The sequence below is a fragment of the Lactuca virosa genome, chromosome 6, assembly GCF_052849685.1.
Source record: "Lactuca virosa cultivar CGN04683 chromosome 6, Lactuca_virosa_CGN04683_v6, whole genome shotgun sequence".
NCBI lineage: Eukaryota > Viridiplantae > Streptophyta > Magnoliopsida > Asterales > Asteraceae > Lactuca > Lactuca virosa.
The window spans coordinates 220,559,648-220,572,968 of record NC_136431.1 but is presented as its reverse complement, the minus strand read 5'-3'; the positions used below and the strand labels follow the sequence as shown (position 1 = coordinate 220,572,968).

The following is a 13,321-nucleotide window of genomic DNA, read 5'->3' as shown; positions in this document are numbered from 1 at the left end:
TATATATATATATATATATATATATATATATATATATATTGTAACATCCCGACTCCCAGGTATCATAATTAATTAAGTTATACTCATTTTGCCAGGGCGACTCGACGAGTTGGAGGCCCCAACTCGCCGAGTAGAGATGGAGATAACCGCAGGATTTTTAGAGTCTACTCGACGAGTTGGAGGACCCCAACTCGACGAGTAGGTGTTGAGTGTGAAAACCCTAATTTTCAGGGTTTGTACCCTATTTAAAGGACCTTAAGCCTTCATTTCCGCCTCCCTTATCATTTTGACACACTGAGAGAAACCCTAATCGAGTTGTATTCATCTGTGAGAGAGAGAAAGGCTAATATTGTATGCTCTAGTGCATTTTTGGAAGGAGATTGAAGAGCAAAAGGTGTGGAACGAGAAGAAGACCTTGGATCCGGTGTTCTCTTAGTGCTAGCTGCTATTTGGAGGTAAAAAGCTATCACCTTGATCATCGGTTGGTTAGATCCCTTCACTAGGGAGTTTATGGCCATTTCCATCCTTTCTTTGGGTCCTTAAGTCGTTTGAGCTTGCCATGGAGTTGAGACTTCAGATCTGGACAGTATGAGGTCCCTTGGGCCTAAAGATTCAAGCTTTATCAAGATATTGGCCAGCTTTCATGCATTAAACCCTCTATAGAGCTTGTTTTGGCATTTTGAGCCCTAGATGCCATGCATGGACGTAAAGCTTGCAGCTTTACGTGATACTGCAGCCTTGGAAGGCTAGATCTAGAGTATGGGGCTTTAGTTCTGCTTAAAAACGTCTGAATGAGAAAATAGACTAAATTGACTCGACGAGTGCATGAGTCAACTCGACGAGTCGGTTAGGGTTTTCCCCAATATTCTGGATGTATGTAAACTCGACGAGTTGATGAGACAACTCGGCGAGGTGAGTTGGAGTTTTCCCGATTTTCTAAGAACAGGAGGAACTCGACGAGTCGCATAGATGCACTCGACGAGTTGGGTCAACAGGGACTGTTGACTCGAGTGTTGACTTCCGTTGACTTTTAGGGTTTGGTCAAGTTATGGATATGGAGGCCATGGAGGGGTAAAATGGTCTTTTCACCCTTTCCAAGAGTTAGTGAAGGGGTTAGCTTAACATCTTTAGAGTTGTTGTTATAAGTGTTAGTTAGAGATGATTATGACATATGTAGGCGGAGTCGAGACCGATCGTTGAGTACGAGACAAACTTGATTTGCTTACGAGATGAGTCTTCCCACTATACTTACCTGAGTGGTAATATTGTGTGACCGGAGGGTCTTATGTGAGTTATTGACCGGAGGGTCTTATTTGAGTTATTGACCGGAGGGTCTTATGTGCTTATGCCGAGTTGTGATATCATGCATTTTTTCTTTGTGATTTATAATGTATATTATTTCTGTGCTTTATTGAGTTAGGACCGGTGGGTCCAAACCGAGTTGTGAGACCGGAAGGTCTTCACTGAGATACCGGACTGGAGGGTCCGACCCGAGCTGTGAGACCAGAGGGTCCTCACTGAGACACATGACAGGAGGGTCCTTATTGAGATTTAGCCATGAGAGGCTAATTATTTGTACATGGTATTTTGGGGAACTCGTTAAGCTTTGTGCTTACAATGTTGTGTGATATGTGTTTCAGGTACCTCTTAGGATCACGGGAAGGCACCGGTTTGATTGTACACACCAGCTTGAGATTATGTTTTGATGATTCTGGGATATTATCAAACATTTTGTGGTCTTGTGTTTTGAATAATTTATACATTTGGGTTTTTGAGAAATGTGATATTGGGTTTTATGCGATTTTAAAAATGAAAATTTTGTTTGAAAATTTAGAGTGTTACAAGTTGGTATCAGAGCCTTGGTTTGAGGGATTCAGATGTACTCTCAGGTATGTCTGGACTCAAACTGATGAATTGAGAAAAATTTCTAAAAAGAAATGATTTTTTTCTAAGAACGAGTAAGAGTTTTTAAGAGAAAACGAAATGAAGCAGTGTGTACAATCAGCCAGAGACCGAACGGTGATTTCCCAAAATACCATTACTTGATTATATTATGAGATACTTATGAGATATTAGAGTTGCATGCTAGAGGATAGGATAGGTATTTTAGGGGTTTAGAGCTAGAGTTGCCTGATTCATGATGTCTTAGCCTAGGAAATGCTATTGATTGATCTTATCTGCTATTTGCTCTGTGTGTGTGTTGAGTAGGGATACTTAGCAGGAATTTTCTTTAGAGAGAGTTTGGAGTAATCTAGGAGAGATACCTAGATGAGCATTGAGGAATCTACTGAGGGAGTAGTTTGATATTCGTGAGGGATAGAGTACTTGTGAATTAGGATCCTAGGAGGAGGACTTGGGACGACTACAGGTTGGTGTGGAAGGTAGTATTGGGCCCGTACTACTGAAAGCACCGGATTTGTATGCGACCTAAGTAAGAACCTTAGGATACTAAGGAGCATGTAGGGATGGGTAATGGCGTGAGTGCTTGAACTAGTCTCTGATAATTTTCATGTTTGTGTTTCAGAGGCACTATGGTGATTACCCGCAACAACCCCGGGAGCAGTGGTACCAGTGACGAGGAGATCCGCATGATCATTCATGAGGAGGTGGCCGCAGCTATCAGAGAGGCCATACCAGAGATGTTCGGGTCTATTAAGACCACGCTGATTGAGACATTTGATGAGCGATATGCTGCTGTCACAGAGGCTGCTGCTGCTGCAGCCACCGCAGTCGTAGCTGCTGCGAGGCCACGATGGGGTGACTCATTATTGTTTCGGGAGTTCAGCAACACGAAGCCACCAGAGTTTGGCGGGACCCAGGACTCGATTGTTGCCATGAGAAGGATCTCCGGCATTGAGGGGTGTTTCTATATGTGTTCGTGTCCGAAGCACTTAAGAGTTCGGTTTGCAATGAACCAGCTTCGCTTGGGAGCGAAGGACTGGTGGAAGTTCGTGACGACTGATTTTACTCCTACAGATCATGCTGCAGTTACTTGGGAGAGGTTTACCAAAGTTGTTCAGAGATGAACATGTTCCCCAGGCGGATAAGGAACATTTGACACATGAGTTTCTGTCTCTCAAGTAGAAGACATAATCAGTGACATAGATTACGAGGATGTTCCATGAGCGGGCGTTGTTCTGCCCTGAGCACGTGTCTACTGAGCAGGCACGTGTGAGCCGGTATTTAAGCATCTTGAGGAGAGATATACAGGAGTTCGTGGAGAACTCATCATATCGGTCATTGGCTGATTTGTAGACCAATTCCAAGAGGAGAGATATTGAGCTGGAGATTCAGACCAGAGAAGAGGGAGAGCAGCAGGGGAGAGACAGGAGACCAGTGCAGTCGCAACTGGCGACAAAGCGGGCTAAGTCTGCTGATTCGAGAGCAGGAGGCCAGAAGGGTCGCACTTGTGGCAAGTGCGGCAAGAGCCATGAGGGATCTTGCCGAGCAGGGATTTGCTACAAATGTGGCAAGGAGGGGCACATGGCGAGGGACTACCCCAAGGGATTTTCGGTTTGCTTTCATTGCAACCAGACTGGCCACCGGAAGGTCGAGTGTCCTCAGCTCACTCAGGGATCAGCCCAGGCTTCTGCTCCTGCAACCTTACGTGTTACTGATGGTCGGCCGGGGAAGGTCGATGCTCCAAGGGCTCGTGGGAGAGCATTCCAGCTGACTGCGGAGGAGGTCCGTGCAACGCCTGATGTTGTTGTTGGTACGTATCTCCTTATTTATGTTATTTTGAGATTTGTTATGCTTATACTGTGTTGCATATATGTACTTTTCTTGTGAGTTATGTGCCTGCCTTGGTGTTATTTGACTCGGGTGCGAGTCAATCTTCCATGTCTTTATCCTTTAGTCGTCACATTAGTGCTAGACGCGAGGCGTTGAGTCGACCACTGAGGGTTTCTATAGCCGACGAGCATGTAATTTTTTCCACTGATATATTCCGGGGATGTGTTTTAGAGATCTTCGGTGTTGAGTTCCCGATAGATCTGGTGCCGATAGCGATGGGGGATGTCTGTGTCATAGTGGGCATAGATTGGTTGAGCCGGTTTGGAGCCGTGATTGACTGTGAGCATCAGATGGTGACCATACGAGACCCTGGTGGGGGAGTACTTACTGTGTATGGCGAGGGAACCAGATCAGAATCAGCTTTCTGCTCTGCCGCCAGGGCAAGGCAGAGTTTACAGCAAGGATGCATGGGGTTTTTAGCGTACGTGATGGATACGCGAGTTGCCACTGAGAGGCCGAGTTCTATTTCCGATGTTCTGGTAGTGTGTGAGTTCCCGGATGTTTTCCCCGAGGAATTTCCGGGTGTGCCTCCCGAGAGGCAGGTGGAGTTTCGGGTCGATCTGATTCCGGGTGCGGCGCCTATTGCTAAGGCACCTTATCGCTGTGTGCCGCCTGAGATGCAGGAGTTGTCCTCGCAGCTCCAGGAGCTGCTGGGGAAGGGTTTTATTAGACCGAGTAAGTCACCATGGGGAGCGCCGATCCTTTTTGTCAAGAAAAAGGATGGTTCACACCAGATGTGCATCGATTACCGGGAGCTGAACAAGCTGACGGTCAAGAACCATTATCCACTACCGAGGATCGACGAAGTGTTGGATCAGTTGCAGGGGGCGTCTTGGTTTTCCAAGATTGATTTGAGATTCGGCTATCATCAGATGAGAGTCTGTGAGGAGGACATTCAGAAGACAACTTTCCGAACTCGTTATGGGCCCTACGAGTTTGTGGTGATGCCTTTCGGGCTCACCAATGCACCGACAACGTTCATGGACCTCATGAACCAGGTGTGCAGGCCCATGTTGGATCGATCGGTGATCGTATTCATCGACGACATTTTGGTACACTCGAGGTCTAGGGTGTTAACCAGGTGTGCATGAGGAGCACCTGCGGGAGATTCTTGGAGTATTGAGGATGGAGAGGCTTTATGCCAAATTCTCCAAGTGTGATTTCTGGTTACGAGAGGTCCAGCTCTTGGGACACCTCGTTAATCAGAATGAGATTTTGGTCGACTCGGCCAAGATTGAGGAAGTTATGCATTGGGAGGTGCCGAGATCCCCATCCGAGATCAGGAGTTTTCTGGGTTTGGCAGGTTACTATCGAAGGTTTATCAGAGATTTCTCCAAGATTGTCGTTCCTCTCACCAGGTTGACCAGGAAGGGTGTTACTTTTGTCTGGGGGCCCGAGCAGCAGGCCTCATTTGAGACTCTTCGCCAGAGATTGTGCGAAGCTCCAATGTTAACCCTTCCGGAGGGAGTAGAGGACTTCGTAGTCTACTGTGATGCATCCATTTCCGGGTTGGATGCCGTGTTGATGCAGAGGGGGCACGTGATAGCATATGCATCGAGGCAACTGAAGCCTCACGAGACGAGATATCCCACCCATGATTTGGAGCTGGGGGCGGTGGTATTCGCCCTTAAGATTTGGCGCCACTATCTCTATGGTGTCTGATGTACCATATACACGGACCATAAGAGCCTGAAGTACCTTATGGATCAGCCCAACCTGAATATGAGACAGAGGAGGTGGTTGGATGTAGTGAAAGACTATGACTGTGAGATTTTGTATCATCCTGGCAAAGCTAATGTGGTAGCCGATGCCTAATGTTAGGCAAAAATGACAAGCTAGGCGTACAATCCGAAAAATGTATATTTTTAGATATCCTAATTCCTAAAGAAAACAAACCATAGTACTGATAGAATCCGTCTTAAACAAAGTGTTTCTAGCTTGATCCGAAACTTTTTTTTTTTTTTTTTGGAAAAATAGGTTATCGCCATTACGGATAGTTGTAGACTTTAAGAAATGAGAGCTATGGATTTCTTGTTAGGAATGATGAAGGAATAGCAATTATTCAAGATGAGTCTGCTAACTACCAACAAGCCAATCAGAGTTAGATTCTAAAAAATAGATCGACACAATATATTCCAAGATGCAATCCATGTGCAATAATAAAGTTTAGGACTTAGTTAATATGTCAAAATATATGACTATTGAGTGAAAATGGATCTATAAAGCATGTCTTGTAGCAAAAGGATTCAAAGAAACCCATGATGATGATGAAACCTTTTCGTCTATATCTTAGGATTCAAGACATAAATTTATATTGAGAAAACTAATAGGACTTAGTGAAAGTACTTACATAAACAAAGTTTAATGGGTTCAGAATAGAGAATTACAAGCATGGAATAATTCCTATGTCATAAGGGATGTCATTACACACATGAACCTCATCGATCTTATATAGAAGTAATTACATAAAAAAATAAACACGTTTTAATATACGGAAGTGTTAACAAGGAGCTATGTGTAAGATGTTACACATATGTTTCCAAACCAAGGATTTGAAATCAATATCTCCACAATTAACTGATTTAAAGACTATATACATACATACATACCAAAAGAAGTTGGAAAAATACGGTTATTGACCTAGTGAAGGATTTTAACTAATGAAGAGGCATTTACAGATAGAGTTCCATTAATTTGCTCCAGATGGGCTTGATGTGTGAGAATCAACACTTAGCCCAATTTTGATTCCTCATGCAGCCTGTTATGTCAACATCAACAATAAAATATTTATTAAATAATGTTTGTCATTTCTTAACAAATAAATAAAGCCCACACCATGAACACATTTAAGAAATATATACTTACCGTTTAGATAAGCCAGAAGGCTGTCCAGTTATATTCTCAGATGAGTCTTTTGTACTTGACTGCACATGAGTTTGGAAGTGATTATAAATTATTTAAAATAATAAATAGGACGATAACAAAAATATATAATGTTATAAAATTTACCATGTGGTGTAAATTTTGAGATTGAGGTTGAGGTTGATTTTTGATCTTTTTGTGTAGGAGGACAAATACACATTTACATGTGAAAAATATTAGTAACGCAACCAATAATGTGAGTATAATGGCTTCGATCACAATCGCTGACATAAGAGCTGTACATTATGTAATGAAATAATTAACAGTTATCTATGGAATCACAAGAGAATGGAATCAACATAATGGAATAGATCATTACATTCCATTATCATGTTTGGTTGGCTTGAGGAAATGGAATGAAGTTCATCACTTATAAAAAAGTGTTTACAGAAATAACTCAATAAGATACATAACACCCCTCCCCATTGGACAAGAGAATGGAATCAACATAATGTAACTTATAATTATAATATATCATTCCATTTCATCAAAGAGTGAACAAAAAAAACACCCCTCCCCATTGGACGAAGGAATCGGAATGCTCAATTCCATTCCCTCTTGGATTAGTAGCAAAAAGTAGTAGCATAAATATGATTACATAGATGTAACTTACAGTGAGCTACCACCGGATCCACAGGCATCTTTCTTATCAAGTTGATGGTGGCCTCAGAAATAAGAGGCGCTGACATCATCTGTTGACAATCTTCTGGATAACATCCATACCACCCCATATCATTCACACTCACTGTAAGCACCCCACCATCCTCATCACCCTGTATTTTATTTGTACTTACAGACATTCAGTCAGTCAAGGGTTTAGGACATTGTATGTTTAAATTCTAACCTATTATGACATTGTACTTTCAACTTTTTTTTATAGATAGGACATTATACTTTGAAAAATCTACCTAATTATAGCAAAGTCATATCAAACCCAAAAAGATTCTTCACTGCTATGATTAGGTAGATTTTTAAAAGAACACTGTCCTAATTAGAACAAAAAATGAAAGTACAATAAATAAATAAGTTTTTTATTTTATTTTGAAGTAGGGTGTTGTGATATAAAGTAATGAAAGTAAGATGGTGTAGTAAACAAGTAAATGAAAGTATGTTGCAATTTCTTAAAAAAAATATATATATATAAAACTCACATGATAAAGGATTTGTTGGAGGAGAGTGTTGCAATCTTCAATTGTTCCCCTGAATCTAATGGCTTTTGCTTTGAGGGAAAAACGTCTTGAGATTTCAATAAATGTAAGAAGGGGTTGCCACTGATTGCTGTTGCTATTCTTTAACTTTAATTCAGTTGTGCTTGTAAGCTCAGCTGGAAGGTTTGCTGAGAAATATCCAGAACTAACTTCCACAGAAAACATCACGCGGAAGTGACTCTTATTTCCTGCATTTTCAACAAATAGCAATATACTTTCAGGTTTTTTTGTTAATTGTATATTTCTTCCAATTCAATAGATTTTTCAAACTATAGTCTCCTAATAAGAAAAAAGTGGACATAAAGTGCTATAACCTCATAGATTTTTCAAAGTACAATGTCTTAATAAGAAAATATATGAAAAGTGCAGTGTTGTAAACTGTAATACAGAGAAATGAAAGTAAACTGTTTTTACAATACCTGTAAAGTGAAGATGATCTGGATCCCCAATAGAGAAGCTAACATTGTCTCGTTGTCTATCAAAGATCAAGAAACCTTCATCTTCTGTCACATTCTCCAACATGATGAACTCAGGGACATTAATAAACGGAGGATCATTTCTTGGGTTGACAATTATTGGAATATCCCAATCATGCTTCCCATGCTTATTCATGGTGGTAACCTTAAGAGTATCTTTACCACTGAAGTTCCCCTCCCTGATTTATAAATATCATATAATATTAAGAGGTTAAAACTCAAAAGTAAAGGGATAGTAGTGAAAAATTGGTTGAATTTTGAGTACCCGATGTATTTGAGTGATTTGATGGCAAAATTAATAACTTCCAAACGACCTCTTATAATCAATTCTTTAGACCTTCCTTCCATTTTAGTGACTGAAATCTCATTCCACATGGGATCCCAAAGTTGCATAAGTAGAGGAGAGAGAAAGAATGATCCATGTTGTGCAGTGAACATAATAGAGATGTTCTCTGTTGAATCTGAATATGTGATCTCAAAGCCTGAATAACCACTGTGAAAAGAAACAACCATATAATATAAGAATTTACCAAATAATGAGAGGTTGTTTCTTTTTGACTAAATGGGCTTAATGGGCTAAGAACATAATCTGGAAAGAATGACTAAAAAGGTCTGGCTTAATGTATCAAGACACAAGCCTTTTACCCATTTACTCCTTTTTTTTTCCTCCCAACTCATCTCATGTTACAATTGATGAATATTGTGAATTTGTTTTTCAGAATGCAAGGGTAAAATGGTATTTTAGTAAGTTGTAATACACGTCTAACACCTTACCCAAATTTAGGACTGAAGGTATCTTCATCTGCCTGCAATTGAGGTGGAAAAGAAACAAACTGTGGGGGAATACAGATGACAAATATGTTTACATGAGAAGAAGCAATGTTGCCATTTGCATCTGACATTGAGTATGGAAATGAATCATTTCCATAAAATCTCTTAAATGGAGTGTATATAAACAGATCTCCATCCTGCAAAAGTGAACCATGACCTGGCTGCCAACACAAAATATAATAAATTCAATAATAATATTTTGTTTTTTTCCTTTCAAACAGTAAAAACAATTATGATGATGGATGTTTAATCAAAAACTACATAGTATAACAATAAATCATACCTGTTGATATTCAAGAACTTTTGCCTTTCCACCAACAAAGTAATCGTTTACTAGAACATTAAAAACTATGGATTCATCCTCCCAAACAGAGACATCAAGACCATAAGCGATAGGAAAGTCCTCCCCTGAAGAACAAAAAAGTTATAGGTCATATGGACACAAAAGGACGCACATTCAAAATTTGTATTTAAATTTTCAAAATTCCTAATTTAAACTTACTGTTGTAAGTAGTCACCTCAAAGGGACATGGGGGGATACTCTTTCCTTCAAATGAAGCACATATCTTGTATGTTCCAAGAATCATTGGCATGTAGAAGCCAGTGTATGTCCCATCCCTGTTGTCTACAAACATTACAACCATGAAAAATGATCTGTTGATTGAATCAGGATCCAGTGTCAATTTGGACAATTCTGATGCTTTTAACAAGACTGGATTAGAAAAAGAATCCATCAGTTGCACATCTACACTATGTAAAACCGTTTTTGATACTCTTGCTTCATATTTTACAACTCTTGATACAGATGCATTGACCTTGCCTGCATCAAATTAAGGAACATAGTATATTATGTTATCATAATCCAAACACCTAATCAAACAAATGTTGCAATTGATAGGTTTTCAGTAATACCTGCACTTACAAACTTTGTGAATGGATTTCCTCCATTCAATGGAATGTTGCCACAATATACATGAATCTCATACATCCCACTCTTTTCAGGTATATAAACAACCTCAAAGTCACTATTCCATGTTTGCCATTCCTCATTCTCACCTGTTACATCTCTGAATGTTTTCGTTAATCTATATATAAAAATATAAATTTTGAAAGAGAGAAAAAAAAAAACCTATACCATTGTGAGGATCCACTGGATTTATGTGTGGATCCACATCAAGCGAGAGTGAAGGCAATGTGATTTCTACTCGAATTTTAAGCAAGTCAAATGGTGAAGGATAGTCATAAATATCCCTTAAGAAGATAGAAAATTTTGAAACTTCTCCAGCAACAGAGTTTTGTAAACCAGATCCATTAACAATACTCTTCATTCCATCACAATACCCTATTCAAGAGTCTCCTACCATATTCAAACCATCACCATTTTAACAAAATACAGTAAAATGACAAAAAATAAAAGAAAAACAAAACTCACCAACATAGACCCTATATTCGTGTGGCATGTTCTTGATCTGTTGCTTCTTATCCTTATCTGTAATGATGAGTGTAAACTCCCCATCTATAAGTAATTTGAAAGATAACGATTGAACACCTGGAGCTACTTCCTGATATTGCACATCACCAATTGGCAAAGACAAATTTTCCTTCATACCAATAACATCAAAATCAAATGGATAAAATTCTGGAATAAGGTTCCCAAATTTATCTCGTTGAGTTATAAATGTTTCCATAGTGGAAAAGATCTGAAAAGATTTTGATTCAGTGCTCCAATGTGGCAAACAGTTACCAACATCAAGTGGTCCATGGTCAACCGTGAAAGTCAATGGGGATCCAATCAAGTGTTGGTTTTTATCTTTTACGTGAAGTAAGAGATTTCCTGATGTGGCTGCAATAAACCAAACCTCAAAACCACCAAATCTACTCCATCCGCTCTGCTGCAAATTCCGAAAATATGCATCCTCACCTTTTGCATTTGTAACAGATAAATCAAAAAAGTAAATTTTAAAATTTTCACTTATATATGTAAGATTGTTCCCAAATGCATCTTTAGGAAATATCAAGAGTTCAGCTTTTGCCTCAAATGCAAAATGATTGACTCCACCCATCCATGACACAATCCCACCAGGTTTATAAATTTTACCTTTAGTTAAAAAAAAAAAAAAAACATTGTATCATTATCAATAACAACATAGGATAAGGAAATTGAGCAAAAACCATAACTTTATTCGAAACAAAAACCTGGTGTAACATTGAAAGACATAGAGGTGTCAAACACATTGAGATTTTCTTGAGTGATAAGCACGTGGAACGTCCCAACCATAATTGGTATAAAATGTAACTCCCATTTGTTCATATCAGGGCCCAAATTGGAAAAAAGCCCAGTAATGTAACTACAATTTCCCATCTTCTCATTCTTTCCATTGTAGTCACTCACTATGATGTTGGGTTTAAAAGGGTATTTGTATGTCTTAGTGTTGAAATTCTCAGATACTATAACCTGAATAGTTGCAGTATCACCTGCCTGAAACTCACTCTTAGAATTCAGCCAACGAAACATAAAATGAGGAGGTATATACGACTCAGCTGCAACAAAATGTACACCAAATAAGCGGATGTATTAACATACAAGTATAAAAACCAGAAGTGTATTTAAAACAAAAACCTGGTGAAACGTGGAAATGCAAAGAGTTGTCATGCACTCTGAAATGTTCATCATCAATAACCACGTAGAAAAATCCAACCATGATTGGCTTAAAAAGAATCCACCAATTGTTCGTGTCATTGCCAAAATCGGAATGCACATCGGTAACATAACTACTGTTCCCCATTGAGCCATTCACTGTGATGTTCGGATTAAAAGGGTATTTGTATTCCTCACTGTTGTAATTCCCCAATATTTTAACCTTAATCGTTGCAATATCACCTGGGTAAAATTCATCATCATCATCCATCCAACTATAAGCAAAACCTGGTGACGGTGTTGACCTATCATCTGCAACACAATGTACAGCAAATTAGACAATGTAGAACAGATATGATCCATTCTTAGACTTGTGTTAGTAGTAGCCTGTTCTAAATAGTTTAGTTGCTTAGTTAGTTAAGAGTTGTGGGGTATACTTCCAATACTGTTAGTAGCATACTCGTCTATAAAGGAGGTGCTCTCCCTGTAATAGATCCATTATTTCCATTGTATGAGAACGATAATCGCATGTTGTTGCTTCACTTCTCTGAATTAGCTTTTGATTAGTTAGTGTTTCATCTGGTTCCAGAGTGTGCTTTCATTCCATGAACAATGTAACTGCATTAGAAGATCCAAACCTAGTTCCTAATTCGAATTTCACATAGATCTTTTGAATTCTATGCCTAGAAAATTTTGTTGTGTTCAATTTGTTTTTCCCCTATCACCGTATTGAAATTGAATATAAACGGATTACGCTATTTTATATGCAATGAGGAGGCCATAGATATATTCATGAGTGAGTGCGTATGACATAGATCAACCTGATTTTGATACAGGAGGAGCAATGAAGAGGACGAGGAGGGCAATGAGAGCGTTGCAGAAGAGCCACTGAGCAGCCATGGTCGAGGATGTTTTCCGAAGAATTGAAGGATATTGAGTAGAAGAAGAAGTTGCATAGTGAAATGGCGGTTTGAACTTGTAATTGTATTCAGAGGGAGGGAAATCGGTTGTGGCCGCATCTATCGGAAGATAAGGAAAAGACGAGGAGGTTTCCGGTGCATCTCCTGAAAGTAGACCGTTATTTGGACGAAAGGCGTCTCCTAAGGGTAAATTACAAGTTCGGTCCCTGAAGTATACTTAAAATAACAGATTTATTCCAAGCTTCGGTTTGTTAAATTCTTAAGGGTTTCAATCAAGGGTTGGCAGGAAGGGTGATGATGTGTCGCTTGCATATTTCCCGATATCAGGTACTTCTATTATTTCTTGTAATTTTTATAAAAGTGACTCATTTGGTCCCTTGGAGAAAAAAGGCTTGCGATTTTGGTCGTACGCAGGGTGTATGTAAGAGTACGCGCAGCGTATTCATGCAACTTAGGAACGCGGATGATCAGCTAGTACATTGGGCGTACGTGTGGTACGTCGGGTGTACTAGTCCAGTCTTCAAACCCTAATTT

At 39.5% G+C, this 13,321-nt stretch overlaps 1 protein-coding gene across 1 annotated transcript; it reads right to left on the bottom strand.

Annotated features, from left to right (window-relative positions):
• Window positions 1–6,125: 6,125 nt before the first annotated feature.
• Window positions 6,126–12,985, bottom strand: LOC145121265 (protein GAMETE EXPRESSED 2-like). The gene is made up of 16 exons (XM_079057043.1): window positions 12,689–12,985; window positions 11,850–12,179; window positions 11,426–11,770; window positions 10,662–11,327; window positions 10,365–10,571; window positions 10,142–10,285; window positions 9,732–10,049; window positions 9,513–9,637; window positions 9,173–9,390; window positions 8,664–8,891; window positions 8,342–8,577; window positions 7,866–8,110; window positions 7,328–7,487; window positions 6,802–6,950; window positions 6,658–6,716; window positions 6,126–6,550 (listed from the first exon to the last, which is right to left on the bottom strand). Exons 1-16 carry the CDS (start codon window positions 12,765–12,767, stop codon window positions 6,523–6,525), a joined length of 3,537 nt encoding a protein of 1,178 aa, XP_078913169.1. The 5' UTR covers window positions 12,768–12,985; the 3' UTR covers window positions 6,126–6,522.
• Window positions 12,986–13,321: the final 336 nt, after the last annotated feature.